The 26493-nt window shown below is 49.1% G+C and overlaps 10 protein-coding genes across 10 annotated transcripts; 3 read left to right on the top strand and 7 right to left on the bottom strand.

The window, feature by feature from the left end:
• Positions 1-731: 731 nt before the first annotated feature.
• On the bottom strand, positions 732-1811 carry FOBCDRAFT_199068 (uncharacterized protein; the record flags this gene model as incomplete). Its single annotated transcript, XM_031177338.2, has 3 exons — positions 732-1121; positions 1174-1380; positions 1434-1811. The coding sequence occupies 3 exons, from the start codon at positions 1809-1811 to the stop codon at positions 732-734; spliced, it is 975 nt and encodes a 324-aa protein (XP_031048471.2).
• A 438-nt stretch (positions 1812-2249) lies between these two features.
• Positions 2250-3639, top strand: FOBCDRAFT_199067 (tRNA(Thr) (cytosine(32)-N(3))-methyltransferase; the record flags this gene model as incomplete). The annotated part of the gene is made up of 2 exons (XM_031177337.3): positions 2250-2601; positions 2804-3639. 2 exons carry the CDS (start codon positions 2250-2252, stop codon positions 3637-3639), a joined length of 1188 nt encoding a protein of 395 aa, XP_031048470.3.
• Positions 3640-3720: 81 nt separating this feature from the next.
• On the bottom strand, positions 3721-4842 carry FOBCDRAFT_271472 (protein-tyrosine phosphatase-like protein; the record flags this gene model as incomplete). Its single annotated transcript, XM_031177333.2, has 6 exons — positions 3721-4004; positions 4054-4262; positions 4313-4495; positions 4545-4620; positions 4671-4711; positions 4763-4842. The coding sequence occupies 6 exons, from the start codon at positions 4840-4842 to the stop codon at positions 3721-3723; spliced, it is 873 nt and encodes a 290-aa protein (XP_031048466.1).
• A 1630-nt stretch (positions 4843-6472) lies between these two features.
• Positions 6473-9112, top strand: FOBCDRAFT_290638 (uncharacterized protein; the record flags this gene model as incomplete). Its single annotated transcript, XM_031177332.3, has 3 exons — positions 6473-6533; positions 6607-8079; positions 8134-9112. The coding sequence occupies 3 exons, from the start codon at positions 6473-6475 to the stop codon at positions 8808-8810; spliced, it is 2211 nt and encodes a 736-aa protein (XP_031048465.3). The 3' UTR covers positions 8811-9112.
• A 23-nt stretch (positions 9113-9135) lies between these two features.
• FOBCDRAFT_219065 (Frag1/DRAM/Sfk1 family-domain-containing protein) lies at positions 9136-10879 on the bottom strand. The gene is made up of 3 exons (XM_031177330.3): positions 10367-10879; positions 9868-10315; positions 9136-9816 (listed from the first exon to the last, which is right to left on the bottom strand). Exons 1-3 carry the CDS (start codon positions 10394-10396, stop codon positions 9443-9445), a joined length of 852 nt encoding a protein of 283 aa, XP_031048463.2. The 5' UTR covers positions 10397-10879; the 3' UTR covers positions 9136-9442.
• Positions 10880-11571: 692 nt separating this feature from the next.
• On the bottom strand, positions 11572-12839 carry FOBCDRAFT_271469 (uncharacterized protein; the record flags this gene model as incomplete). The annotated part of the gene is made up of 4 exons (XM_054703905.1): positions 11572-12069; positions 12126-12242; positions 12295-12423; positions 12477-12839. The coding sequence occupies 4 exons, from the start codon at positions 12837-12839 to the stop codon at positions 11572-11574; spliced, it is 1107 nt and encodes a 368-aa protein (XP_054559880.1).
• A 1085-nt stretch (positions 12840-13924) lies between these two features.
• Positions 13925-15214, top strand: FOBCDRAFT_199062 (kinase-like domain-containing protein; the record flags this gene model as incomplete). The annotated part of the gene is made up of 2 exons (XM_031177327.2): positions 13925-14147; positions 14196-15214. The coding sequence occupies 2 exons, from the start codon at positions 13925-13927 to the stop codon at positions 15212-15214; spliced, it is 1242 nt and encodes a 413-aa protein (XP_031048460.2).
• A 275-nt stretch (positions 15215-15489) lies between these two features.
• FOBCDRAFT_290636 (exocyst complex component Sec10-like protein) lies at positions 15490-18340 on the bottom strand (the record flags this gene model as incomplete). The annotated part of the gene is made up of 2 exons (XM_031177326.3): positions 15490-18187; positions 18244-18340. The coding sequence occupies 2 exons, from the start codon at positions 18338-18340 to the stop codon at positions 15513-15515; spliced, it is 2772 nt and encodes a 923-aa protein (XP_031048459.1). The 3' UTR covers positions 15490-15512.
• Positions 18341-19197: 857 nt separating this feature from the next.
• FOBCDRAFT_238139 (Aspartate/glutamate/uridylate kinase) lies at positions 19198-21114 on the bottom strand (the record flags this gene model as incomplete). Its single annotated transcript, XM_059610183.1, has 6 exons — positions 19198-19295; positions 19347-20265; positions 20320-20647; positions 20731-20811; positions 20929-20957; positions 21025-21114. The coding sequence occupies 6 exons, from the start codon at positions 21112-21114 to the stop codon at positions 19198-19200; spliced, it is 1545 nt and encodes a 514-aa protein (XP_059464498.1).
• Positions 21115-22381: 1267 nt separating this feature from the next.
• FOBCDRAFT_219052 (RFX DNA-binding domain-containing protein) lies at positions 22382-25593 on the bottom strand. Its single transcript, XM_031177315.3, has 3 exons — positions 24751-25593; positions 24403-24696; positions 22382-24352 (listed from the first exon to the last, which is right to left on the bottom strand). Exons 1-3 carry the CDS (start codon positions 25272-25274, stop codon positions 22819-22821), a joined length of 2352 nt encoding a protein of 783 aa, XP_031048448.3. The 5' UTR covers positions 25275-25593; the 3' UTR covers positions 22382-22818.
• Positions 25594-26493: the final 900 nt, after the last annotated feature.

Genomic DNA, 26493 nt, shown 5'->3' with positions numbered 1-26493 from the left:
CAACCATCGTCCCGCTGGTGCCATGGCGGTTCGCTTACAAGTGATCCATAATCAGGGCCATCATTGGCAATCCATGGGGAATAAACATGATGTTCCGCATTCAACGTGGAGAAAGTCAATCTCTCTTAGTTTCGAGTTTCAATGCCCATGGTGTCCTGATCACTGTGAGACCCAAAACATCGTGTATTCTAACCCTTAGACCAATCTTGGTGGTACTCAAAGATGCTTCCTGTGGTATTACAGAAGGGAACCGAAACTGATCCCTCTGTTGCTTGTTGTAAATTTCTGCCTAAGCCAGCAGTTGGTATTGGGTAGCTCCAATTCTGTAAATTCAACACATCGCCCCTGTCAAACTTGATTATCACCCACCTCAGAGTCAGGTATACCCCACCGACCTGTCCCTGTATGGCGCCACGTGCAGATGCCCAGCAATGCCGAGTTGGGCATTGTTGCCTCCACTTCTAAGTTATCTGTCAAAGCCTCAGAGGACCGCTTTTGTCTGTCTTATGCTCTGCCTCTCCCATTCCACATTTTCTGGCCCAAGACCCGTCGGCCGTTGCAAGTGAACTAGTCAGGCACATTCACGCACCGGACTCCACAGGAAGAACTTCCTGTCAAAAATATGGTACGTGTCTCGACCACGCCTGTACTCGCTGTTCTGAGTCACAACATCGCAATGCAGCAAGTCTGCCTTGTCATTGGGCGAGACTCTTATGTGCTGTATGCGTCGCTCACCGGACGACCTCTGCCGATGACTTGTCAAGAAGCTCGCGAGCCGCAGCAATCTCGTCTGCATTGTATCCTTGCCACAGGGGTTCCCGAGCCCCATATCGACGAACGATCTCCGCTAGCTTCGCTGTGGCTGCCTGGTTCAATTTTGTAAGAGTCTGCTGGTCTGGCAGAGAGAACTCATCACTCTCTGATTGCTTCTTGAGCTTGGCATATTCAGCCAGAATCTTATCAGTGACCTTCTTCAGGCCATAATAGCCCCGGAGATAGTCTTCGCAAAGCTCAATGCTTCGGCAAAATCGCTTTACCGAGCTCGCCAGGTACTTCTGAGGAGATCCATCACTTGTTTCGTTGGCTGCCATCAACGTCACCTCGCCTAGCCTTGCGTGCAACTATTCAGTAGTGTCAGATAGGGTCGTTCCTAAGAACCGAAAAGTAACGTACGTTCCACGCATTTGGTGCTAGCACAAGAACCTCTTCCATAGCGTAGATAGCTTGGGAGTACAGGCCTTGAGAAAGGTAGAGGTCCGATAGCTCAGACCAGGCCTCGGCATCTGTAGGGTTGAACTCGAGCAACCATACTAGAGCCGCGATTGCCTCCGTTGTCTTTCCCATGGATCGCAAAAGAGCTACTCGTCGCTTCGCGATATACTAATGTTTGTCAGTACGGCGTGTTGATGGCCACAAGACGTCGTCATGCTCACAATGTTTGTTCCATCCTGCTGCAGAAGATCCTCGTATTCCTTCAGCACTTCCTGAAGCTCGCTGTTGTTTGTCGCCTCCGCCTCCTTGATCAATCCCTTGAGTGCCATAACACGTTCGTTCTCATCGCCGAAACGCAATAACAACCTTTCCAAGCACAGATGCGCTGAATCGTCGTCGCCTGTTCGAAGACATGTGATGATGAGGTTTTCGTAGATCGTCCATAGCTCAGGTGTTTCGGCTGCCGAAAAGAGTGATACAAGAGGAGAAGCCGAGAAGGCCTTGGGGTTGCGCTTCAAGATGATGGGAGCTTGTTGCGCAAGGTGGAGAGCTTCAGCAGGTGATAACTGGCCTTGTGGCCTGGTGAGAGAGGGGACCATATTGCTACAATGAGTTTGTGACGGTCGCTTCGGTGTAAGTATTGAATGTTCGGCAGAATAAAAGGTCTTATAGTGACAGATTCGGCGGGAAGGAAGGATGGCGTATATCGTCTACCTCACAATGGTTTAGGTCAATTGAACACAGGAGGATTGATGCTACGTGCACCATCGACCACAATTCGCATATGATTGGCTGCTTGTCAGAAGCTCCTGGACTGCGGGTTATCTAATAGTCCGATAAAAATCGCTAAGTCTTCTAATTGGATAAACTCCGCCCCACACTCAAATATTCCAAGACAAAATCCATCTCTCCACAGAAATTTTTCTAGAACCTCGAGCATCCTTCTTCCTCACTTCCGCAGTGTCAACTACTTGTGCCGTAAAAAGCACACTGCTTGCGCCTGCGAGTGCATGCTTCAAGGACATTACGAGTCCAAGATGGCGTCTTCAGCGCCAAGTGGCGAGGCCGTCGCGAGCCCGACACTCGAGTCGATTCCTGTCCAGGACATGGCCGCGTTGGACGTCAAGGATCCGGTCACCGAGGCCGTCACCGAAGCTGCCGTACTCGAGACTGAGGCTGCTGAGGTGCCGCCTCATCGATCGCATGACCCTACCAACAACTTGAAGCGGAGTGATCCCTTCCAGTTTGGTAGCCGGTATTTGAATGAAGGAGATGATGTCTTCGAGTTCAATGCCTGGGACCACGTTGAGACTGACGATGCGTACAAGGAGTATGCTGAGGAGCAGTACGCGAAGCAGCGTCAACATCCTGTCTCGGACTTTGAAAAGAGTAAGTCAACCACCCAAAATTTCACACAGCGTGCTTTTTTCTCCTGGTGTCCTGATGATACACAACCAATGCATAGTTCATCTGAATCTACTGAAGACAAACTATACCTTCTTATTCTTTCGCTCCCATCTGATTTACATCATATCCTCACATTTCTTCTCGCAATCATAAACATTGTAGAGTTGCTAACATGACAACTCAGGAAAATTCAGTCAGGACCCTGCTAGATGGTGGAATTTGTTCTACAAGAACAATGCCGCCAACTTTTTCAAGAATCGCAAATGGCTCCAACAGGAATTCCCTGTTCTGGCCGAGGTAACCAAGGAAGATGCCGGTCCCAAGGTCATCTTGGAGATTGGTGCTGGAGCCGGTAATACGGCCTTCCCTGTCTTGGCCGAGAATAAGAACCCGCAACTGAAGATCCATGCCTGCGACTACTCAAAGACAGCCGTAGAGGTCATTCGCAAGAATGAAGCGTACAACCCTGAGTTTATCCAGGCTGACGTATGGGACGTCACCAGTGATGACTTGCCGCCTGGACTCGAGGAAGGCTCCGTAGATGTCGCCGTGTTGATTTTCATCTTCTCTGCCTTGTCGCCTGATCAATGGGCCAAGGCTGTTCACAACGTCCACCGAGTACTCAAGCCGGGAGGCCTGGTCTGCTTCCGAGACTATGGAAGAGGAGATCTGGCCCAGGTCCGGTTCCGCAAGGGTCGATACCTGGACGAAAACTTTTACATCCGAGGCGACGGCACACGTGTTTATTTCTTTGACAGGGATCAGCTCGCCGATATCTGGACTGGCAAGGTGGCCGACGAGGATGTTAGGGCTACCCTAGAACCTGCCACTGCCGACTCGACAGCTGAGGCCGAGAATGGTACAGACGCTGCTCAAAACTCAGACATAGAGGAGATCAAGACAAAGATACCCCTGTTCGAGGTGGAGAAGCTTGGTGTTGATCGACGATTGCTCGTTAACAGAGCCTCAAAACTCAAGATGTATAGATGCTGGCTACAAGGTCGCTTTAGAAAGAAATAGACTATAACATCTCAAGATGAACACATGATTCTTCCCTTCTATGTGTGATGGGATGAGGCTCCTACACTAAATACTGGTACTCTAGTAGAGTAAAAGATCACGTATCTTGGCTCTCTTATCGGCACCAAAACCTATGCCGTCCAGGTAGGCATTTAGTCCACCATATTTGTCATCGAGGTGTTTTTGGACACCAACAATCATATCATCCGCAGTGTGAAGCCACTCGTCTGTCAATCCGATTTCCCGAATCTCAACTAGACGTTGTTCACGTTCGGGAATAAGGGCCTCGTCACTGAGAGCATAGTCATACTCAATGGCCGAGACAGGAACATCGAGGATCATAAGCACCAGCGCGCAAATGAGACCTATTCAGGAGTCAGCTCCAACACGAGTCGAAATATGGGGTCTTATTACCTGTGCGGTCTTTGCCCTGAGTGCAGTGAACGATAGAAGGAAGAGCAGCCTGGTTGGCATAAAGTGACAGAGCCTCACGAATCTCCCGAGTGGATTGATCGATCGTATCAAGACCTAAGCCTACAAGTCCGCGAGGAATCATGACCTGCTGCCCGAGGATATTGATCGCTTCAGTACGGTAGCCACAAACAAACAGGAACACCACACGGCTAAGGAGAAGTCAGTGACTAGTTTCGACATGGAGGTGTTCACTACTCACAAGAAGTCCCACCATGAGAGCTGACTTAGGAGGAACAGTTCGAAGGGGCGTCCTGTGATCTTGACTTGTCGATAGTCCAGTCCAGATATTTGGAGTGGTTCAGCAAGAGCTTCATTGGACTTAACGAGAGCAGGAATATTGGACTGTTCCTTCCGTCGTTGTGCTTGGTTCAGGTGCTCGGTTCTTGGTGCCTGTCAGTATGTCGTTCTTTTGAGGAACCTTTCAGTCTCACTTGGTCCTCAGGTCTATGACCGTCTTGATACCCAGTTCATCTCTGATGAGCTGTCTGTCTGAAAGAGTGGCATCATCTAGAGTTGTCTCAGCAATTGTCAGGTGCATCTATGTGTGACGTTCATACCTGGTCTGGCAGAGCGGTAGAACAAACCCTCACGAATTCGCCTAATGAGAATTAGTTAACAATATCTCCTCGCACGCAAAAAGCCGTGATACCTTGTGCCTAAAAAGTCATTGACCGTTTTGCCAACATCGCGAAAGTTGAGAACGTTCTCAAGGCCAACAGAGGAAGTCATAATGGTTTGCCAAGAAACCTGATGCGTGGGAATAAAGTTAGCAAGTCTAATCCAGGGTCCTCAAGCCACCGATAGGATGGCAGCTGGCTGTGTACGGTAGTTGCAGCGCATTGACGATGAACTAGTGAGCGGACAGGAAGAGACCCGGAGCAACATCAAGTTGGTGTGCAACAGACTTGAAACCAGGGTTTGTAGCATTACGAGAAATCGATCAATCAAGCCAAATGCGCCTCAAGAGATCGGAGGGTTCAAAGCGGACGCTAGGAGAGGGCTAAAACACACCAAAAAGGCGACGAGCAGCGTCGATCTCAATTTCAATACCGAAAACGCCGAGTGATCATTCCGGAGCTAAGAAAAGACAAGATGCACCGTTGATTCTCAGGTGAAGATACAGATTCCGTCCGACGTTTCAGGTACAGACTTTGTTTCTCTTCCAGTAACTTGAGGTAGAGATCTGTCTGTTGCCTGGTCGAGACTCAACCTTGTGGCTTCGTGTCTAGTCGTTCTCAGCTTGATCTTGGCTTGATAGGTTGAGCAAAAGAACCATCTAATGCCAATTGGGAGATATCTTCAATGTATGACGGGAAGCTAAAAAATTGCTAAGCTGATAGAGATACAGTGCGAATTGATAGCGGTGTGATGTGGTGTGGCAGTGTTACAGTCGCTACGTAGTGGAGAGACAGGAAGAAGCTGAGATAGCTGAAGATGAGCCATTCGCTATTGATAACGGTGACAAGACAGGGAATGTCTGGAGAGAGTTGTATTTGGAGAATCTCCACTGTATTCAGCTCCCAAGGGGACGGAGTTCCCATACCGAAGAACTAACAATCAAAGCTGAATATCATGAGACAACCTGGATACTGTGCTCCTTCCGACTAACACTAGCCACTAGCGTCTGCACCTGAGATCATCGCCAAGGACTAAGTGACGTCACAACTAGCACTATCTGGGGTAGCGCATCACAGGTCCGGGAAGGGAAAGAGCTACAGCAACGACCCTGACGTATGCATCCCATGTGAAGGAAAGAGGTAAGGAAGGCAAGCACCGCACCGTCCGACTTGTCTCGGGGCCAACGAAAGAACGACGCCATTTGAATGAGGGCGCCACGAAGACGAGGGTCTCCTTTGATAGCATCATCATCATCATCATCATCATCGTCTCAGTGAATAAATCTTGCTTTTTACCCATATTTCACTCTATGCTTTCCCTTCTGTTTCCTCACGATTGAGAGACAACACCAAATACACGACTAATACCTACGCGAATCCTATCTCCATACAGTATCGTCACTCAGCATTTATATCGTCTGTTTTATATTCCCTGCAAAGAGACAGCCCATTCGTCTCCACCATTGAAGCAATTCCGGCTCAAGACGAGCACCCGGCATACCCATGTTCGACATAGAAACTGTCGATTAATATCAACTGCATATAGCATTACAACCGCCAAGCGCCTTGGGAATCCATAAAAACATATTGTAACAAGGCCCTTGGCCCTGTCGAGATCTTGTCATCACGCCGGGCCCATCGCGACCAATCTATTCCCTCGCATCGTATTCCATTGAAGTCTCACCCGTCCGAGGCTCCAATACGAAGGGCTGAGCCAGCACCCTTCTGACGTCCTTATACCGATGCCCACCAGCACATCCCAGCAACCAACCATGATCCAGTCACAGCCGGCAGCGGCCACAGGTATGTACCGGCATCCTAGCGATATTCGTCATCCGCCCACGCATGGCCCGGGTCTTTTCTGACATATACATAGTGGCCAATAACTCTGGTCGTCTCAAATACGCAGATCCTCGAGATCTTCCTAGCTATCCATCTGCTGGTCTTCGTCCTGACGGTGCTGCTGCAAGTGCCGCTGCTTCACTTGGATGGTCTAATCAAAAAACCATCGAACTTTGGAAACCTGACAAAACCTCATCCGCATCCGCTGCTGCCGCTTTAGCTAAGGATTACAAGATGGCTCCAGCATGGGAACCAACATCCAACTCTGCTGGCCACAAAGCCGCACTTCTAGCCGTTGGTTCTGCTAATGCTGCCTTAAACCAATCCCCAAGCCAGCGCAAGTCACACGAGGGATGGGGAAATTCTGCTGCTACTCAGGCATTCAACACGAATCGAGCCAACTCAATGCGACAGCCCGACCCAAGAGCATCTGATACTTCGCTGCAGGGACAAAAGTCTCTGGCCGCAGCCAAAGGTGCTATGTCAACTACTAGACGACGAGCTAAATCAACGCCATCAGCACCAGACTCTCATGCTCCATCATCCCCTAAGACTAACACTCGACCCGATGCGCTCAGCGGAGCTGCACTTGCTCACAAAGCAAGCCTGAGGGCCAAGCCGGCAACAGAAAACGCCGGTGCGGTGCCAGTCACTACCATGACTCGCAACATGTTCACGTCTAATCCGCCAGTCAAACCGGAGGTAGATGAACGACAAAATAATGAGCAACTTCATGCTTCAGCGGTTGCGATGGCCCGAAAGATGTATTCACATCAACAAAAGATTATCGACGAAGCCAAGGAAACCCACGGGCAAGGCTCTGATGCACTACAGCCAAAACCATACATTAATCTCCAAGACGCTGCATACAAACAAGCACAAGAACGACTGGCGAAGCTTGAACAAGAACACCAGAAGAATAGAGACTACCAATCTTACTATGGAAACGAATCGTCGCCTAGACGGCGGTTTACACTGACATCCAAGCTGCGTCGTCGCTCTTCTAGCGACGGTGACCTTGACGATAGACAACAATCCGAAAGAATACGACAGCAGATGTCACTCTTCTCCAACAAGCTTTCAGAGGTTGATCAGAAGAAGCGACAGGATGATCGCAACGCGCTTCTTGCTGCGGCACAACGCAACGTCAAGGCTCGATTGCAAGGTATGGATGAGAAGGTTTATCATGAAACTGGCCAGGTCAACCCAACTCTGATGAGTGAGTGGGAGCTTAAGGCTCATCAGTTGGCGAGTGCTAGCCACGAAACCCGAAATGCAAACAAGGGCAAAATCGACATCGGAGGTGGCAGATTCATGGATCCTCACGATATAGACGCCATCGCAGCCAAAAGAATGCAGCCCCTTTTGGATGACATTAACGAGAAGGCTGAAGTTGAGCGCGAGCGACTCGCTACACTCAAGATGGAAGAGGAAGCAAGAAAGGCTGAGCAGGAGAAGCAAAAGGCGCGCGACCGCGAAACTAAAGAAATCACAAAGAAGCTCAAGGGTACGTCCACAGTAAATATTCATTTGCAATGACCCTGACTAATTCATTTTATAGACCAAGAGAAGCAGGAGTACAAGGCTAAGAAGGCGGAGGAGAAGGCGGCACGAGCTGAAGAGCGACGCCAGGCCAAGGAAGAGAAGCAACGGTCCAGGGGTAACACAGCTGTCTCTGGCGAAGAAGCTATTGATGATGGTGCGAGCACAAGAAGCGAAGAGGCTGTCTCACCTCCCATTGTTGCACCAAATGAATCGAGTGAGCCTAGTGCCCCAGCAGCTATCGATACAGAAGCTGGCACAACGGAAAGGGGCCGCAGAAAGCTCAGCGATGCTGCATCACCAACTTCCAAGGTCAAGGGATGGATCAAGAACCGGTTTTCACGAGGCAAATCTCTTGGAGAGAAAGACCGCGAAAACCAAGGTGACAAGAGAAGCAGTTTCATCGGCGGAGCCGCTCTCCGGGATACTGATGCAAATGAAAGTTCAACAAGTCTGGACAACCGGGCTACGAGCATGCGAGATGTCGCCCTTGCCGGTCGCAGCGCAAACGCTGAGTCAAGCGACCACGACCGGGATGTACTGCATGATTCGCGCGGCATCAGCCCCGTGAGCAGTCTAAGTGAAGACGAGGCGGTTCCAGCTATTACTCCCCCCCCAGCAATCAAAGACCCTGCTGAAAGAAAGAGCCAAAGCCCTTCACGGGACTCGAGATTCAAAGAGATGATGGATAACTAAACCAGTATTGTCGCAGGACAGGAGTTTGGAAAGGAGGCATAATGATGGGATTGGTTTGGATCACGCCTGGCGCAAGAGAATGCTGTGTATCTGTAAAGCGTCATTGGTTTTTAACAGCAGGATTATAGCAGTTGGGGAAGTTGAAAGGGTTGTCTCACTACTGGTGTGAACTCAATGTCTTTTTTTGAGCTATGACGCTGTATATGTACGGAACTTTCGGATGAACATTACGACTATAACATGGTCAGCTACGATGATGAGACAAAGCAGGATAGTGGTTGGCAATATACAGTAATGTACCTCATAAAGTACGAAAGACGACGAGTGACATGAAATTGTGAATTATTATGTCAACATTGTTTAATTTATTTATAATCATTATACATGAGGCGAATTCCTCTTCAAGTTCATCTATCCAGATAGTTCATGTACGAGCGCATGATATAAGCCACGCAATACAATCCTGTAAACGAGCCAATTCTCGCTCGGTCCCAACGCCATGCAAAGAAAGAAAAGGGGAATCATTCCGACATTATTCCATAGAACATAAAGTTTCGTGTGTAAAGTATTACAAACGTTGAGTCTAGTTTGTTGTACTGTGATGGGTCAAGCATATGATATATGCGACCTGTCTAGAAGTCTCTAGGAGGCACACGGTTACCGTTCTGAGCCATCTCGACATCGGTACGACCGTTTACGGCTGCGTCAAAGTTACTTCGCGACCCGTTACTGGGACTCGTCGAATCAGAGAGGGCAGAAGGCATGTAGTAAGACTTTTGGTACCTTGCGTCAGGGCTCTTTGTGCGAACGGCAGGATAGAGGTCGATGACGAAGGAGACGGCGTAGAATGTGAAGATGAAGGATATGACCCATTCGAGGATCGCGGCGGCGTTTCGCTTCTTAACGCGGCTGCACACGCCAAAGGCGATGATGAGGAAGAGCTCGACGAGGATGAAGGTGAGCTTCACCCAGAATGACATGCGAAGAATACGATGCTCGCGGTAGTCTAAAGGTTTGTTAGTGGGGTTTGCATGGCCGCTGAAAAGGAAAGACTCACTGATTCCAAGGCGTTGATACTCCCAGCAGATAAAGACAGCCGAGATCAAATAGCCTCCAATAAAGAGCGCCAAAAACGTGTTGTGCAGTCTGCTATACTTGCCGGTCTTGAAGATAGAAAGACAGATAAGTCCCACGGTTCCGACAGTCGCAAAGGCGATGGAGAGGCCGCTGAGGATCTTCTCCATGAGTGTCGTGTTGGGCACAAGACGGCCCCGATGTCGCAGCCATCGCTCAGACAAGAATGCAGCATCGAGAAAGATGGAGGTCAAGACACAGCCGACAATGAAGAGAGGCTGAAGACGGTCGGCGCCGACATTGGAGATGTAGGCGATGTCGGAGTGAATCGATTGAGTGGGATATCGACGTCCATGTTGATTGACTTGCCATTCGAGGAGAAGACCGAGAAGCATTCCGAGCCAGACAAGCCCTGAGATGACTGGAAACCACTGATCGTGTTAGTATCCAGGTATCTTCTCAAATAGTTCAAGTAAACGTACCCAGTATGAAAAGATGCCTTTCATAGCCATTGTGTGATTTTATGTGGTGACTCTATAATGTGATGTGATGATGTTATTGTGAACTTGGTGTTTTGCAAAACTGGTGATACGGGCAAAAGGCAGTGACAGCAGCACCTGACCTAAAACTTGCTTGGCAGGGACAGAGTAGATGAAATAGATGGAACAGTCACGAAAAGAGAGGAAAAAGAAACAGGGGGCAGGGTGTTATATTCCCGTATGCTTGGGCTTGGAATTATATTATGGGTCTGCGTTACGTATTGCAACTTCAGGGTTTCGATCTTAATAATTCCAAGCTTTTTCTTCTCCTTCTCGGCCGGGAACTTTAGTGCTTTAAGATCACCATTAAATACTCCACGGCCGAAGATCTTTCGGGCCCTCGGACGTGTCCGCGGCTCCTAAAGTCCGGGATATTTTACGGCATCGGACATACCATCCCTTTTTTTTTTTTTTTTTTTAAAAGGCGGTGCTCATCACTCATCAGCCTTGTTACAGCGGAAAAGAGCCAAGAATGGCTGTGGTAACTCTTTAATGACTTGGCATTGACGCGGCGTTTACAGGGGGGGGGGGGGGCTACGCGGCAGTCAAAACGTGCTTGCAGTGGCGTAGAAGGGGGAAAAGAATCACTAACTAATGCGAATGGGGTAATTAGGTATTCTTCAGCTGTTAGAGAGAGGGACAGAGAGGATCATAGAATGAATGGAGTTTATAATCGAATGACATCATCCCATTTGTTTACATTGATTACATCACAATCTTCGCTTACAAACGCTAGTCTGTCACTGCCCAAAACAAGCCTCAGCCAACGACGTCGTTCAGTGGAGACACTAAAGATTTAAGGGGGGGCCTCACTGTGTCTAAGCTAATCCTTGCATGAATCATGAGCTGAAGCAGGGCTCTTACATTGTAACCTTGGACCTTACTCGAGCATCCAATCACCCTCAACGAGTAACATTCACTCAACTCACTCAACAGCCAAAACTACTTCGATACACAAAATTCAGTTTTATTATTAACCAAATCAACTCTTCATTCCCCCGCACATGTTCTTTTCTTCTGTTCAACACCTGCAGCATCAGCATCGATACGGTCGTCCACATCTGTCATATCACCATGCCTCATAACCACAACAGTGTTTTCCGCGGCGTTCGAGCTTGTTATGCGTCTCGTAGTTACTAGGCTCAATGTTAGTAATGGTCCTTGTCAGAAGAGATAGGATCCCGGTCGTTGACACGAACCTCATCGTGATGATCGTGGGGACCCTTGTGTTGATGATCATACTCATGCTCGTGCTCAGGATCTTTATCCTCGTGCCGGTCCTCATGCTTGTGCTCGTAGTGATGCTCATTCTCGTGCTTGTGGCCGTGCTTATGTCCGTGGTGGTGGCCATGTCCGTGGCCGTGCTTGTGCCCATGCTTGTGCCCGTGGTGATGGTTGTGGTAGTGCTTGTGCACCTTTTTGTGCTTGTGCTCTCCATCGCCCTCGGAATCCTCCTTGCCGTCGGTCTTGTCTAACGAGACTCCGTCCTTGAAGTTCTCGCCTGTGATCAGAGGAGTGTGGGGGAACTTCTCAAAGGCGGCCTGGACACTGCCCTTGGTGGAGCCATCGTTGGCACCCTGCTTGGACATGATGATCTTGAGGCTCTTCTTGCACTCAACGCGGCGACTGATCTCATAGACCAAGGCCTATTCAAATTCAGTGTCAGTATGTCTTGGTTCCTCTCATCTCAAGGGCAACTCACATAGTTGGAAACACGAAGACTGTTGATGGCAGTGAGGACAGGTCGTTCAACCTCCCCATCAAGAGTCTTGGTCTGGTGCCGCAGGAGCTTCAGGAGGCGGATCAGAGCATCGGCATACTAGAGCAGTGTCAGCACAGTAACCCCTGAAAAGGCTTTCGGTGGAACTTACGTGAAGGAAGCAGCCAACTACAGGAGAGTCGTTTCCACAGCTGAAGCACTTCTTAAGAGTGGTGCTGTCCACGTACTTGTCAAAGGCATCCAGCCCATGCTCAAGGCTGTAGATCCTGTGAACAATTTTCTTTCATTTCGTGTTAATCATGTCAGAGTTATGGGTTCAAGAGAGCAACTAACATGCCAACACTCCGCATCGCTGCCACAGTCATAGGTCTGGACAGCATGAATGAGCTCCTCGACGTCCTTGGTGGCATAGTGGAAGAGCTTGCAAGTCTTCTCCTCAGTGAGGACAGCGCAAGGCTTGATGGGATGCTTGTGCTTGGTGATGTGGATATGCTCATGGGGATGAAGATGCTTGTGCTTATGATCGTGGTCCTTGTGATGGTGCTTGACCAGGTCAGGATCATGGTGATCATGGTGATCATGGTGATCATGCTCCTTGTGCTCATGCTCCTTGATCTCGAAGGGGCCGTCTGGGAGAGCAATACCAACAACGGCCGGGACTGCGCAGAGCGCAATGAAAGGTAGTGACAGCCTCATGTTGGAGTCTGCAACAGATTACAAAGAGTGGAAGTAGTGCTCAGGGGATGTAACGAAAGTGAGGAACGACACCGAGAAAGGCGGAACAGGTCAAGAATCAGAGCAGTCTTAAATAACCACCATAGCTCGTGTTTGCCGTCTCATACCAGAGACTCTGGTAAGTTCGAAGAATCATCGACTTATGATTCCAAGCCACGATGGTGAACTCTTCAGCCATCAGATGGATGGCCATATTGGCAACCGGTGAACAGTTAACTCTATGATACATACAAGCAATTGCAGGCAAGATGTCCCATACCATCAGCTCGATATTACCACCATCCTACGAGTCCCAAAGCCTCGTACTCATCACTGTCGGGCATTTTGAAAGGATGCTTTAGAGATCTGGTCCTCGAAAGATGCCCCTCACGAGGCGTCCGTATAACCGTATTCGCGGACAGTCAAAGGGAGGCCAAAACCGCCGAGATACAACTCCGTTACTGTAGCACCGTCGCGCCCTTTTCACTTGAAGGCACCGTGGTTTCCTCGTTTCCACAGGCGACGAGCATCTTTGCTACAGCAGAAGGCACTCAATACGACTATTATGCTTTCAAGGAAGCCACAAGGTAAGAATAATACCGCCGGTTGCTGTGTGCATCACTCAAAGTCAATCTACGCGGTTAAAAGTCTGTTAATTCGCGTGTCTTTCGTGTCAAGAACACGCAAGTTGATAATAAGGAGAAAGTGATGATGTTCTTGGATGGTCCAAGTCGAAAGATGGAGTACGTACCTCAGCTCAGATCTCCGGAATTAGAAGCACGGGCGTGGAGCTTATCGGCATGATAAACTCCGATGCTCCGATCTCGAATTAGCGATAACGATAAGCTTCCTAACCTCTCCACGGACTGCTCAGCTTAATTCAACTTCACTAGACTTCTACGCTCGAGTCAGACCAACTGGTCATATCAACATTCAGTCACTCATTGGTAAGCATCTAGCTTCTAAAACCCTCGAGCACACAACGAGGCCTCCCAACGCCATACAGCTGGCCGTTCCAGCTCCTCAATCACTATCCACAATACTCTTTGTTCACCATCACCATCAACATGGCGCTCTCACCAGTCGTAACACACACCGTTGAAGCGACGCAACCGCAAAGCCTCGGGCGCGCAATCTCTTCGCCTCTAAAGAACGTCACTTCGCAAACATCTTCCTCCAATGGAACGCCTATGCCTCCTGTCACTTCAGCGCCTGCGCCGACGAGTATTCCTACGACTCTCGATCTTGCAGAGCAGATGAACGATGAGGAGAAGCGCAAATACGTCAAGGGTATGTTACAGCGTTGAACATCTCAAGCGTTGCTCTAATAATGTCTAGGCAAGAAGCTCGGTGAGGGTACATACGCCGTTGTCTTCCTAGGTCACTTGCGCTCGAAGCCCACCACTCTCGTCGCCATCAAGAAGATCAAGGTCCAGAAGGAATACGATGAGGGCATGGCCCCCGACGCCGTCCGCGAATTGAAGCACCTCCAGGAGCTCTCCCACCCAAACATCATCTCTCTCCTTTCCGTATTCTCCTCAAAAGATCAGAACCTCAACCTCGTCCTCGAGTACCTTCCCCGTGGCGATCTAGAAATGCTTATTCGCGATACCGAATCCGTGCGCTACGGTGCCGCTGATATCAAGACATGGATGGGCATGCTCACCCGTGCCGTCTGGTTCTGCCACGAAAACTTTGTTCTCCATCGTGATATCAAGCCAAACAACTTGTTGATCGCTGAGGACGGCGAAGTCAAGCTTGCTGATTTTGGTCTTGCGCGAAGCTTCGCTGATCCTCATCAACTCATGTCCTCGCGCGTTATCACCCGCTGGTATCGACCTCCTGAGTTGCTTTTCGACGCGAAGCATTACAGCGGTGCTGTTGATGTCTGGTCTGTTGGCACTGTGTTCGCTGAGCTCATTATGCGCGCGCCCTATCTTCCCGGTAACACAGACCTTGACCAAGTTCGACTTGTCTGTGAACTTGTCGGCACGCCCACCGATGATAACTGGCCTGGTGTCACGAAACTTCCAGGCTATGCTGTTCCTGGGCAACACCCGGTTCGTGGTAAGGACTGGTATGAGATGCGCTTCGGTACTGTTGGTTCTGACGGTGTGGACCTGCTAATGAAGACACTTATTCTCGACCCCAAGAAGCGCATCACTGCTCGTGGTATGCTTGAGCATCCATGGTGGCATTCTGAGCCTAAGCCTACTCGCAAGCAAGATCTGCCTCGAAAGGGTGGCGCAGGGGCTGATGACAAGATGGGCGCTGATCTAAAGCGAAGGCCAGGCGTGATTGATGATGACAGGGGCTCCAAAGTTGCACGCAAGCTTGATTTTGGCGGCATGAAATAGACATGGAGAGACGAGGCGCAGAAAAGAATTCTAATGAACATATGATATGTAATTCGGGTGAGCATTCTTGGGCGTTTGGACATATACAGAATAAGGAGAGGAATACGCGACAAGTCGCAAAGGACCTGGCTTGCTCAAAATGGGACATTTTATTAGATACTCAGATCTCTTGATCATCATAAATTTGAAACCATCCATATATGTCTCCTAGCCAAACGCTCGCTCTCAGCGTATCTTCGTGATATTGACAATTCGATTTCGTAAGTATATCCAATCAACCAAGTTCTATTCTATTTACTCACATAAGCACACACTCAAGCCCATACATTGCTCTCTCGACACTTTTTCTGACTTGATACCAGTCCGCCCTTCTCTGCGCATACTCGTAGACTTCTTCAGCACGGAAAATGCCGCCAAAACGATCGCCATCTGCGATGACTGTGGCCATCTCACGCGCATGTCGAGGGTCAATCAGGAAGATCTGGCTTAGCTCACGGAGAGCAGCAAAGTATGCGAGCAGATCAGGGTTGCGCAACGTCCGAATGTACTCATAATAGATGTTCATATCAGCAATGAGAGTAATCGCGCCCTCGGTACTGATACGTTGTCGCTTGAGGTGCTTGCAGATCGCTGTGAAAAGACGAAGACCAACCTCGCCGTTGAATACATCAAGCATCGACTTATCTGTTGTACCGACAAGCATTTTTGTGTGTGATGAGACGAGCTCTACAATACGCTTTGCTGTGGCTGTGGGGCCAATATCAGGCTCTGCAGCAGGCACTGCAGGCTTCTCGACGGTGCTAGAGCTGCCGCCAAATCCAGAGCCAAAAGCAGAGGACGATGTAGCCGCCGAGGGATCAATTGGGTTGTAGTCTGTGGGTGGTTGAGTTGTGCCCTGAAGATACTCAACCTCGTCCATCAGGACGTCGATACCCTTGTTCAGGCCGGCCGCAACACTCTCGTCGAGCATTTGCTCAAACTTCTTCTTGGCCAGGCCTGCTGGGTCCAAGAAATCGTTGCGGTCAGCAATTTTCGGGGTGGCAAGTTGCTGCTCATAGAAAACGTCAATCATCTGTGAGATAAGGTCACCGACGTTGACAAGCTCGATAAAAGTGACAAGCGGTGCCACGCCCGCTTTGTTATGATCGTTAACCTCTCGCGGGTTATAGTGCGAAAGATGGTCGACAGCCATATCAAAGCCCGTCTTGACATGCTTCTGCCCCAAGATACGCAGTAACACCACGAATATGGTCGCACACTGCTCTCGAGCTTCTCCGCCAGCTTGTCCACCAAGACTAATGAAAACTGAAGCACGTCCCAGGCTGGTTTTGGCAGCGTGCACCAGGTTAAGCGCCACCTCAATGCTGAAAAGCGACTTGATGCCTTCAAGCTTCGACGCCATGATTGCAGCCTTGGCTGCCAGCTCATCCGTTGGTGCCTGGGCAGGTAATGGCGTCCTCTGGCCATCAAGTGCCAGACTGGGCGTCTCAGGTCGTGAGGGCTGAGGTGTCAGTGTCCCAGAGCCATTCAGCTCCTTTGGTACTGTTGATGTAGGCCTCGATGATGCGGGTTTGCTAGTTGCGAAAGGAGATCCCATCGGAAAGCTCGGTAGCACAGTAACAGGCATCATAACGACCTTCTTGAAAGAGCTCAAAAAGTCCTTCTTGTCGGCTGAGCGATTGATGTTTGACATATAGAACGACTCCAGGGACGAGTCTTGCTCAGAAAGCTTCTTCTCCCAGCTTGCCACTTCTGTGTCAGCATGATTTGTGAAGAAGTCTAGCTCAGCTTGGAGGTATAAGTCGAGATGCGGCTCGAAGACGCGCAGTGAAAGCTCCTTTGCCATCTCTTTAACATCTCGCTTAGACCCTTCAGGGGGTGTAAGAGACTGAAAAAAAAGCATCGTCTGCTCAAAAACGCCAGACACGGCTTTCAAATAAGCTTCCATACTACGTTCATGCGCCTCGTCGAACAGTGGTGTTGAATACTCCATGATAATATCCTCCCTGACCTTTTCCACAAATATCCAGAATACATGTTCAGGATTAGGGAAGATGCGTTGCATCACTGAGGCCTGCTCATTGACTTTGGTCAGCAGCTTTTCGAAGAACAGCCGTGAAGGTTCGAGTATGATGCTTTCGTCCTGTGTCGCTTGGTTGAGACAGTCCATCGCGTTCACCACCAATAACTCATCATCGTTGAATATGGGGTGCTTATGCACAAATAGATCTATCCCTCCAGTGGCGCCATCAAGTGTGTGCAGGACATGTGCGTAGCGATGCATTCGTCCGTCAACATCCCAGAATTCGTATCCTTGCTCAAACTCCCGTAGAACAGCACTCTCGAATAACCCCATCATTGATGAGAGCTTCTCCTCTCGCTCCTGGCATCCAGTTGACCAATCGCTATGGGCGAATCTCTTAAGGTTTGCGAGCATTTGCGCTTGTTTCTCCGGGTCGCGAAACGCTTGGAAGACGATAGGGTCCGCATGAGACCTTGCCTTCACCAAATCAAAGTAGAATGGAGCCAAAGCGCCGTATATCTTTCCGTACTCGTGCCTCGCGCCACCCCGAATGCTCCGTGCGTTTTTGAAGACATCCAGATATGCTGCCGGGTCTTCGGCGGGGTTTGTTGAAGCCCCCACCGCCATCGTCTCGAAACCATCCCGAATATCTGCAACGGCGCGATTCTTGGCCTCCTCTAATGAGGCATCGAATAGTGTTGTTCCTGTAGATTGCGTGGGGCTTGCAAGCCCTTTGGCTTGTTTTGCAGCTGCATTTGCACTTTCTCGTCTTCGTCGCACTGCCTCCTCGAATCGACGACGAGCCTCGACTTCATCCCAACAATCCATGCTCTTTAATCTTGAGACCCATCTAGTGTCATCGTATACCATATCTCGCATGCGGTGTGATGCGCGGGCAAAGCGCAGTTGATCGGCGACTGGCAAATAATCGAGAATCGTCACCAGTATCTCTGAATGTCATGTTAGTCGCAGGCGCTCGGTATTGCGAACATGGTATCTTGCATACCCGCTGGAAGACTGGCTTTCGTGTCGAGCATCTCGGTCGCCTTCAGGGTGCTAAGGATGCTGCCACGATTGGCAGCACCCGTTTTGGACCTATACATGATTGGAGAGGTATATCTATCGCGATTTCGGTCGTTTCTGTATTATTTCGTGCTTGGAGATACCCTCGAGGTAGATTATCTCCTCGTAGTCGCTGTTCAACGATTGTATCCTCTACGATGCCATGGGCCGTCTTTCAATCCGTTCATTTAGATGATCTGGTCTAGCATGTGGCAGCGGGACTCTTCATATATAGCGACACCGGCATTGGAAGATTACTCGAGCTTCGGGGCTACTAACTCGGTCGTATTTTTCGTTTCTCGATGATTTTCGTGATGTTTATAGCTCACAATGAGTTGGTTGTAAGAAGAAGAAGAATTGTTGGGCTGGGTCATGTTACATCTTGAGAATGGAAGCTGCTGGTCGGACCGTGGTTAGCTCTGACAGGGGGGAAGTTGCAGTCCACCCACATGTGCCCCGCATCAGCGATGAAGTTGGAGGTGGGATCTGAGCTTACCCTGTACCTCCAGAGTTATGGACATTTCTTAAAGTTATGGCTATTTCATGGGATGTCTTCAGCCCAAATGATTACTGCCAGTTTGTTCATACTGTGTACGTAAGCTTAGTGAAAGCCTCTTTTTAATTTCGCCCCTAACAGTCTATTCATGAGAGTTATCGTTGAAGTTCCCTTCTGAAACAATAGTTGATATAAGTCTACCGCCCTTTCAATGCTATACATCCATCATGCCAACTCTAACCCAAATTTTCTTTACCAGCGAAACTCCAAAAACACCTTTGAACGACATAGTCAAACACATTGCAGAACGAATTGACTATACAAAAACTCAAGTCCGTAAGGATACCCCTACCAACTCCCATCGCATGCGAATGCCATCTATATCATGCTCCTATATGTCGTTCACTCAAGGAATGTGAAGAGATGTGTGTGCAACACATTCATAGCCCGAGTAGCATCTCGTGCACTTATCACGCAAGAGATGTTGATCTCACTGGCACCTGTTCGACTTCGTTAGTAGACTCCTTATTCAAGATGAGGATCATACATACCTTGTGAGATCATCTCGAGGTTGACATTGTGTTCTCCCAGAGTAGAAAACATGCGACCTGCAATACCGACCATGTTCTTCATCTCAGCACCAACCAAGCTCAGAATAGCCATGTCGTTGAGCACGCTCACATCACCACACTCAGCAAGCTCCTTGGTGGCTTTGCCAAAAGCCTCGACCTGCTGACTGCTCGAGTGAATAGCCATAGAGACGTGAACCTCAGAAGTAGAGATAAGATCGACTGAGATGGAGTAAGTGTCCAGGATAGAAAAGACGCGAGCGAAGAACCCGTGCGAAATCGATCTCTTATTCGAATGCACATTGATAACGCTGATGTGGTCCTTGATGGTGACGGCTGTGGGTCGCTTCGGCTTCTTGTGTTCTGCCTGAGGCTTGGGAGAGTCCCGTGTAAGTTGATGGCTGGCCGAGAGGATGCGGTCTGGAACGACAATAGTGCCATTGCCGCGAGGGTTCTTGACATTCTTGATACGAATGGGGATAGGCGGTTCAGCACGGATGACTTGGTCCATAGTGAGGTGGTGGATAACCTCTGAGCCATAAAATGTCAACTCAGCTGCTTCGGAGGGCGTGATGGACGAGAGCAGGCGTGCGGTGGGCACCTTGGAGGGATCGGCTGAAAAGATACCATCAACCTCCTTCCAGACCTGAAGTTCCTCAGCCTTGACGCCCACGGCGCAGAGGGCTGCACAAAGATCAGTGTAGCCACGACCGATGTCACCGTCGATGAGACTGCCAGGAACGTTGCCAAAGAAACCAGTAACGACAGGGACGCGGCTCTCACAGGCGGCGATCTTGCGGGTAAAAGCCTCTGAGGCAGTGCGGTAGAACTTGCCGTCGAGTCTCTCGTTAGCATCATAGTGGAATGAATCGCAAAGATCGACATATTCAGACTCGACGCCCTGGTTAATGTTAGTGTGAAACTCATATATATAAGTAAACAGCGTGTTACTCACCTTATCCTGCAAAAGAGCCGCCATAAAACGACAGCTCAGTTTCTCACCGAAGCTGATAACACGATCCTTTGCTCTTGAGTTGATCTCAAGGTTAAATCGCTTTGCAGCGACGATATACTCAACCAGCTCTTGACACTCATCCTTGATTGTCTGAATGAGTTTTCCACGTAGAGAAGCATCTTGGATGTAAGCCTCAGCAGCAAAGACGTGATCGTTGCAGATATCAAGCATCAATCCACGAGCTTGCTCAACCAGTTCATTCTGTTGCTCCTCATCGACGCACATGGCGGCGCCGACACCTCTGAGCTTGCCATAGACGGCGAGTAGTCTATTGCGCCATTAGTACTCAGATCATGCCAATTGACGTTACAGAGAGTCTCTGTATATAAAAATACCAGAGCATAGACGTACCGACTGGTGGTTCCTTCAGCTTTCTTGCCCGTGCTTCTGGCAGAGCAAACGACGATGACTCTGTTTTGAGACAAGCTGGCTCTATTGGCGGGGTCAGTTACAGTCATACAAGACATTTTTAAGCCATTTCTCTCTTTCTCTCTTTCTTTCTTTCTTTCTTTCTTTTCCATATCCAAACTTTTCGGGGAAATATCATACCTGACAATATCTGTAGCAATCTGAACATTCTGGTTAGCAATGTGTATAAAAACCACAGAATAATGCCTCTCCGAAGCTCAACGGGGAACAACAAACCTTGTCCGGAAACTTGCCAACGCTTGTGCCGCCGAATTTTTGAACGACCCAGCCGAGAGACGGCGAATTGCTATGCGAGAGACCTCCCATGTTTGCTTTTCTTCGATGTTCAAAATCAGATGTCAAAGATTCAAGTCTCCAAAACGTGGACCCCGGTTTTCTACTTTGTTCCCCCAAGGTAAGGCTGATTCAGAGAAAGTTAATGGTGGTGGAGTTCCTTTTTTTTCCGGCTGAGTAACGAGGGAAAAAAAAATTGAGCTCGATTGAGGCACTAATAAGGTACCGACCGATCTTTTATTGAGGCACTGTACCCACGGACAAGCGCCGAATCACCTCCGGAATTCCTGAAACAGTACTCTCAAGGTGAAGGGATACGAGAATCGTGGTATAATATGATATGATTTGTAGAATGCGCTGGTGCAGTCGATAGATTGAATCGAATTGAAGTGTAAAGAGGCGTGAAGTGCAGATGGATGAGAGATCGACAGCGATTGTGTGCAATTGGCGTATTATCGAATACTGAAACCAGTACCAAATTGCAATCCCCTAAACAAAGATGAGAGTATATTTGGTGTTGATACAGTGACGGACGGTTTGAGGCTCTGAATGCGAATATCCAATATTAAAGACTGGATATGAAATCAGTTGTCCGGGAACGGAGCTTGAGTTTCAAGATGATTAAGTGCGGCCAAGAACAACGCCTCCGTAGCAAACACTTCAGAAGAATGGTGACAGGTATGTATATATGAAGTTTCAAGAACCAAGAACTATAAATTAAGACGAGAAATATTATTTATATATGGCTCATGCTGTAGCATCATACTATGGACTCTAGAGTCAGTGTTTGAGAACAAGACCGAAGTTGCCTCCGAAATAACAGCTCATACAAGGGTGCTCCCTCTATAACATTCGCTGTATGGTATGACTCGACCTTGCTACAGGTTCCGTCTTCGGCTTTGTCCTTCATTAGACACGTTTAGGTTAAGCTCACTAAAGATTCATGACCCCCACTGCGCTAATGCTTAAGCTCCACTCAGGCTACCCCACCAGAGACGACTAACAACTCACTTACATGGTCATCAACACTCATTATACATAGAGCTCCGAGTGACTTGCCATTAAAACAAAAGCACAATAGATTTTATCCAAGGGGTTGATCTATTCAATCTGACGAATGAAATCGAGAAAACGTAAAACAATTCCGCTGCTGGCCAATCAGAGCTTAAACGCAGACTTTGCAACTCTCGCATAGAGTAGTCAAGAACCTTTCGCCTGAGAGAGAATGGCACGGTATTTAGGTACTGCTAACACACATTTGCTCATTCCTCTATTGCCGTTACCTCACCTACGAAGGAACAAGGGGATAATACGGAATGAGCCAAAAGCCTACGAACAGTATATTTGACGATGTGGTAAAATCAACCCCTCCCAATGGTTCTCATGGTGCGCCTTTGCCAAACCCGACACCATTTATACTAAAAAACTCCAGAACCAAACCTTTCAGCTAATGTGTACACAGAAACAACCCCAATCCTCTATCTTCTAGGCCTGCTTCGCTCAGTTGGCTAAACTCAGCGCCCTTCACTTCCCGTTTCTGCCTCCAGGCCATCATCATGTCGTCGTTCCATCGTCCCATCATGTCTGGCAATTAGGAGACCCTCCTCTGGGAAACACTGACAACTGTATTAATATAAATCACCCAAGGGTATAATCGATATCCCAATCCCGGAACGCCAATCCCCGTGTCAGGTAGGTAGACACACACATGGGCCTTTCGGCCTTACTTGAAACCCTTCAAAGCTCATCAACAGTGAATTCTGCCCCTTCCAACAGGGCATGCTCCTGGTTGTCTGTGCCGGTGAAGCCAAACTTGTCCATGGGGAAGTCTTCCTCGGGCGTCCTGATACCGATTCCGCTATCGTCGTGGACATCGCCTCCACTCATACCCATCGAATTCTGGTTAGGTTTGTTGGCCGGGGGAAAAGGGGCACGTTCCCCTTGGTTTTGTGATGAGTTGTTCAGGTTGAATTCGTCACTGCCGCTGCTGTATCGGGAGGGTTGCCGGCTCGTATCTTTTGTTGCTTGGGGTGGCGTGGGCGTTGTCGACCACGTTGTCTGGCTCCTTTTTTGCTTCATGAACCCTCCCTCCTCCACCATAAAGCAGACCAGTTCATCTATCCATGTTTTGGTCACCCACCATGAACTGAAGCTCTTACCCTGGTTCATGGTGAGGTCTCGCATCACAGCAGTACCAATTCTCTCGACGCATAGCATGATGTCGCTCGCTGAGGCGTAAGGAAACCTGGTCGGTAGACTGTTGAGGAATGTTACCCAACGATCAAGCTGATATGACTCGCCCTTTTCGCCGGAAGCTTCTGCGCCACCGTCGACATCACTATCAGATGGCCGACCTTTGCGCGACAAAACATCTCCATATATAGTAAGGCATTCCACCTCCCAAGGCACGTCTGCAGGATCAACGAGATCTCGAATCTCGTTAAGCAGAAGATTCACAACATCGTCCATACCCCGAGTAGGAACACATTCGGCAATTTTTCGAGGCCGAATTGTTGTGATCCAGTCGATATACATCTGATTGCGCTGCTCACGGGACGACAGAAAGTTAGCAGCAGCGTGAGCTGTCAAGTTGACTCTCAACGCGCGGTCGATAAGTCCAACAAAAAGTGCCGCGGGTCCCTCCTTAGCACGGATTACATGCTGTGGCTGGCCTTGGAACGACTCGCGAATGTGCATCACCAGTCTGTCCGAAATGGACCTAAAAATATCCAACACATACTTAGGAACAACCTGGAGTTTCAAACCAGATACGATGCTCATCATACGCTGGTAGAGGATGAAATCACACTCCTCAATCCAAGGAGCCAAGGCCGGGTTCCCAAATAGTTTTAACACAGGCATGGTGAGAGTCCCTTGGAAAGCACCATAAAGATGGAAGAAAGTCTTCTCTTTACAGAAACGGATACAATCGACTAGTGATGTGCAGTGAGCGCGATACAATGCGAATAGAGACTTGGCAGCGTCGGGGTCGGTGCCTTGAGGGAGGTAAGGCTCGAGGTTAGGAAGAATAAGAGGTTCCTCAGGGTCAACAGGCCCCTCAGACTCGGGACGAAAGCTGAGTTCGAGCTGGGTCTTTGTTGTGCTGGAGCTGAGGTGGGCAATGTTGGCAATCTGTGGCTGGTTGTATATGCTACGTGACTGGAAGCCGGACTTTTGCAATACTGGGGCCGGGTTGGCCTCAGTGCTGCCAATTTGAGGGGACGGAAGGGCCCCTTGGCTCAAACTGATAGTCGTTTGTGAAGGAAGAGTGCTATTTCTGTTAGCAAGCACATACAAATTACGGTCAGGGATAAAGCTAACTTGAAGCTTTGAGTGAAGGCCGGGGGTTCTGGGAGAGCGCGGGTTGGCTGCACTGAAGGCTCCCTAACCTCGGCCTGGTCCTCCTTGAGTGTGAAGTTCACATAATGATATTTGGACTCTCCGCGAACACCGAGTCGCCGTGTCTTTAGACCGGGAAACAACACCCTAACAAGCTTCCCGAAGCTAGCGGGATTAAGTACGGTGATTCTTTCGGTAGCGCATCTCGACGCGTAGTTGGCGTATACTCGTCCTCGAGGAACGGAACCCTTACCCCTTTCACAAACCCCATGGATCCTATAGGACGATTAGCATGCCTGTTGCAAATATGGAAAACATTTCACGACATACCAGAGCATTGCAAACACCTGTCGGGTTCGCTCTGAGTTTGGACCTCGCTCATTTCCATGAAGCTCGCTGGCCACGTCAGGAAGGCTGCGATGCTCGTTGGCTTTGAATAGAGCTCTCATTTCAATCTCGTTGTTTGCACTCGATCTATTGGACGCGGGCTTTGGGGCTCCAATCATTCCAGCAAAGGAATTCTCATCATTATCGTCCCTCTCCATCATTTGGCTATCTCCCTCGGTGAAACTGGCATGGCTGTTATACTGTTCAGCGGGTAACGGGTGCCGTTGCATGGGGTGTTTTGGTTGTTGGTATTGCATCTGGTGACCCATTGGTGCACTCATCGAAGCATCCATCGAGTACTCCTGGCTCGCTTGGAGCTGCTGAGCCATCATAATATCCTCTGCTGACATTTGAGGCGTGTTCATGTCCTTAACCTGGGCATGACCGTGGACGTGTGCATTTGGGTGCACTTGACCATTTGGATGAACCTGTCCATGCTGGGCCGGTATCCATTGCCCGCTGTACATGTCTGAAGCGTCGGCAAAGGCAGGCTGCTCTAAGCTGTTGAGTGAAGCTGTTGAAGCACGGGATAACGGTCGTCGTGTCGATCTAATGGCGGCGCGGGTGGTTGGACCTTGAGCTTGATTCTGGTCTGTTATATCCACTGAATTAAATTTGTCAACAGACGGAGGCTTTATGGTTTTGCATGAATAAGATGAGGGGAGGTTATGCTTTAGCAGCGAAGTTAAAGCTTGTTATGTTGTGTTGTGTTTGGACTTTCCGAGTGAGTGGCGCGTCGGTATTAGGAGCATCAAGCAGGAGGAGATGAGGTTGTTTGGGCATGGGGTTGTCGGGGAAGAAAAACAAGGGAGAAAGTAAACTTACTGTTATGCTCCATACTTAATTGAGGTACGAGACGAGACTGGGCTGGACTGGGCTGAACCGACCGGGACTTTGTGTTGATTTGGTTGACGGAAGAGAGGAATTTGTGGGCGGGCTAAACAACAAACATTGGCTGGGCTGGGGTGTTCGGATGCGCCGACGTCAATAACAATGAAACTCGAGGGTGAAAAAGGGACCTCAAAAGAGTCACGAGAAAAGAAAAAAGACCAGCAGAAGCTGAATAGAAAGAAACTCGTTTCAAAGAAGCCGCGCAAGGAGCTACTCGGGTGCAATTTTGGCGCGGCGCTGAGGGTAACAATTTGTCGTTCCTGGAGCTGTTGTTGTCCTTGTTTTGTCGTTGCGAGGTCAACGAGAAATGGATGGTCGGTGGTTCAGTTCAGTTAGGTAATCCTGCTCGCAGCCAGAGCGGGGACGATATCCACTTGTTCTATTGGCTTGTCTCACTCGGCTCTCATTGGAAGGGTACGGTAAATTAGCCGAAATTCCTGTTATGATGAGAAACGAGATTTGACTGGCTGCGAATCGCTTCTTTTACGATGCTCTCGATCTGTGTTTTGAGGCTTGAAACTGCTATGCCCTCCCCGGCCAAAGGTGCTCACAGCGAGAACTCGGATGTGTTCTCAGTTATGGAGGAGATCATCGTTGCCCTTAACAGCCCATGATCGTCCATTGCAACGTGAATAGCCGTGGACAGAGACTGGTTCAACCTCGATCCAAGTTCTTGGCAGAGGTTCAGTTGTCCAGGAAAGATGTGAGATGTGAAGCACATGCTCTGCGTATAATATGTGCACGAGATCGCGATCACAGTCACAATCCGCAAGGGAAACAAACGAGACAGATAAA

This window comes from Fusarium oxysporum, chromosome III (genome assembly GCF_013085055.1).
Source record: "Fusarium oxysporum Fo47 chromosome III, complete sequence".
In the NCBI taxonomy this organism is placed as follows: Eukaryota; Fungi; Ascomycota; class Sordariomycetes; order Hypocreales; family Nectriaceae; genus Fusarium; species Fusarium oxysporum.
This window is presented reverse-complemented; position numbering and strand designations above follow the sequence as displayed.

Excerpts from the sequence above, each read along its gene's own strand:
- FOBCDRAFT_219065 (XM_031177330.3), bottom strand. The coding sequence starts at position 10,396 with ATGGCTATGAAAGGCATCTTTTCATACTGG. Across the intron at positions 10,316-10,366 it reads AAGGCATCTTTTCATACTGG|TGGTTTCCAGTCATCTCAGG; the intron begins GTACGTTTACTT and ends TAACACGATCAG. Across the intron at positions 9,817-9,867 it reads GTATCAACGCCTTGGAATCA|ACTACCGCGAGCATCGTATT; the intron begins GTGAGTCTTTCC and ends ACAAACCTTTAG.
- FOBCDRAFT_219052 (XM_031177315.3), bottom strand. The coding sequence starts at position 25,274 with ATGTACAGCGGGCAATGGATACCGGCCCAGCATGGACAGGTTCATCCA. Across the intron at positions 24,697-24,750 it reads CAGGTGTTTGCAATGCTCTG|GATCCATGGGGTTTGTGAAA; the intron begins GTATGTCGTGAA and ends ATCGTCCTATAG. Across the intron at positions 24,353-24,402 it reads GCCTTCACTCAAAGCTTCAA|CACTCTTCCTTCACAAACGA; the intron begins GTTAGCTTTATC and ends TAACAGAAATAG.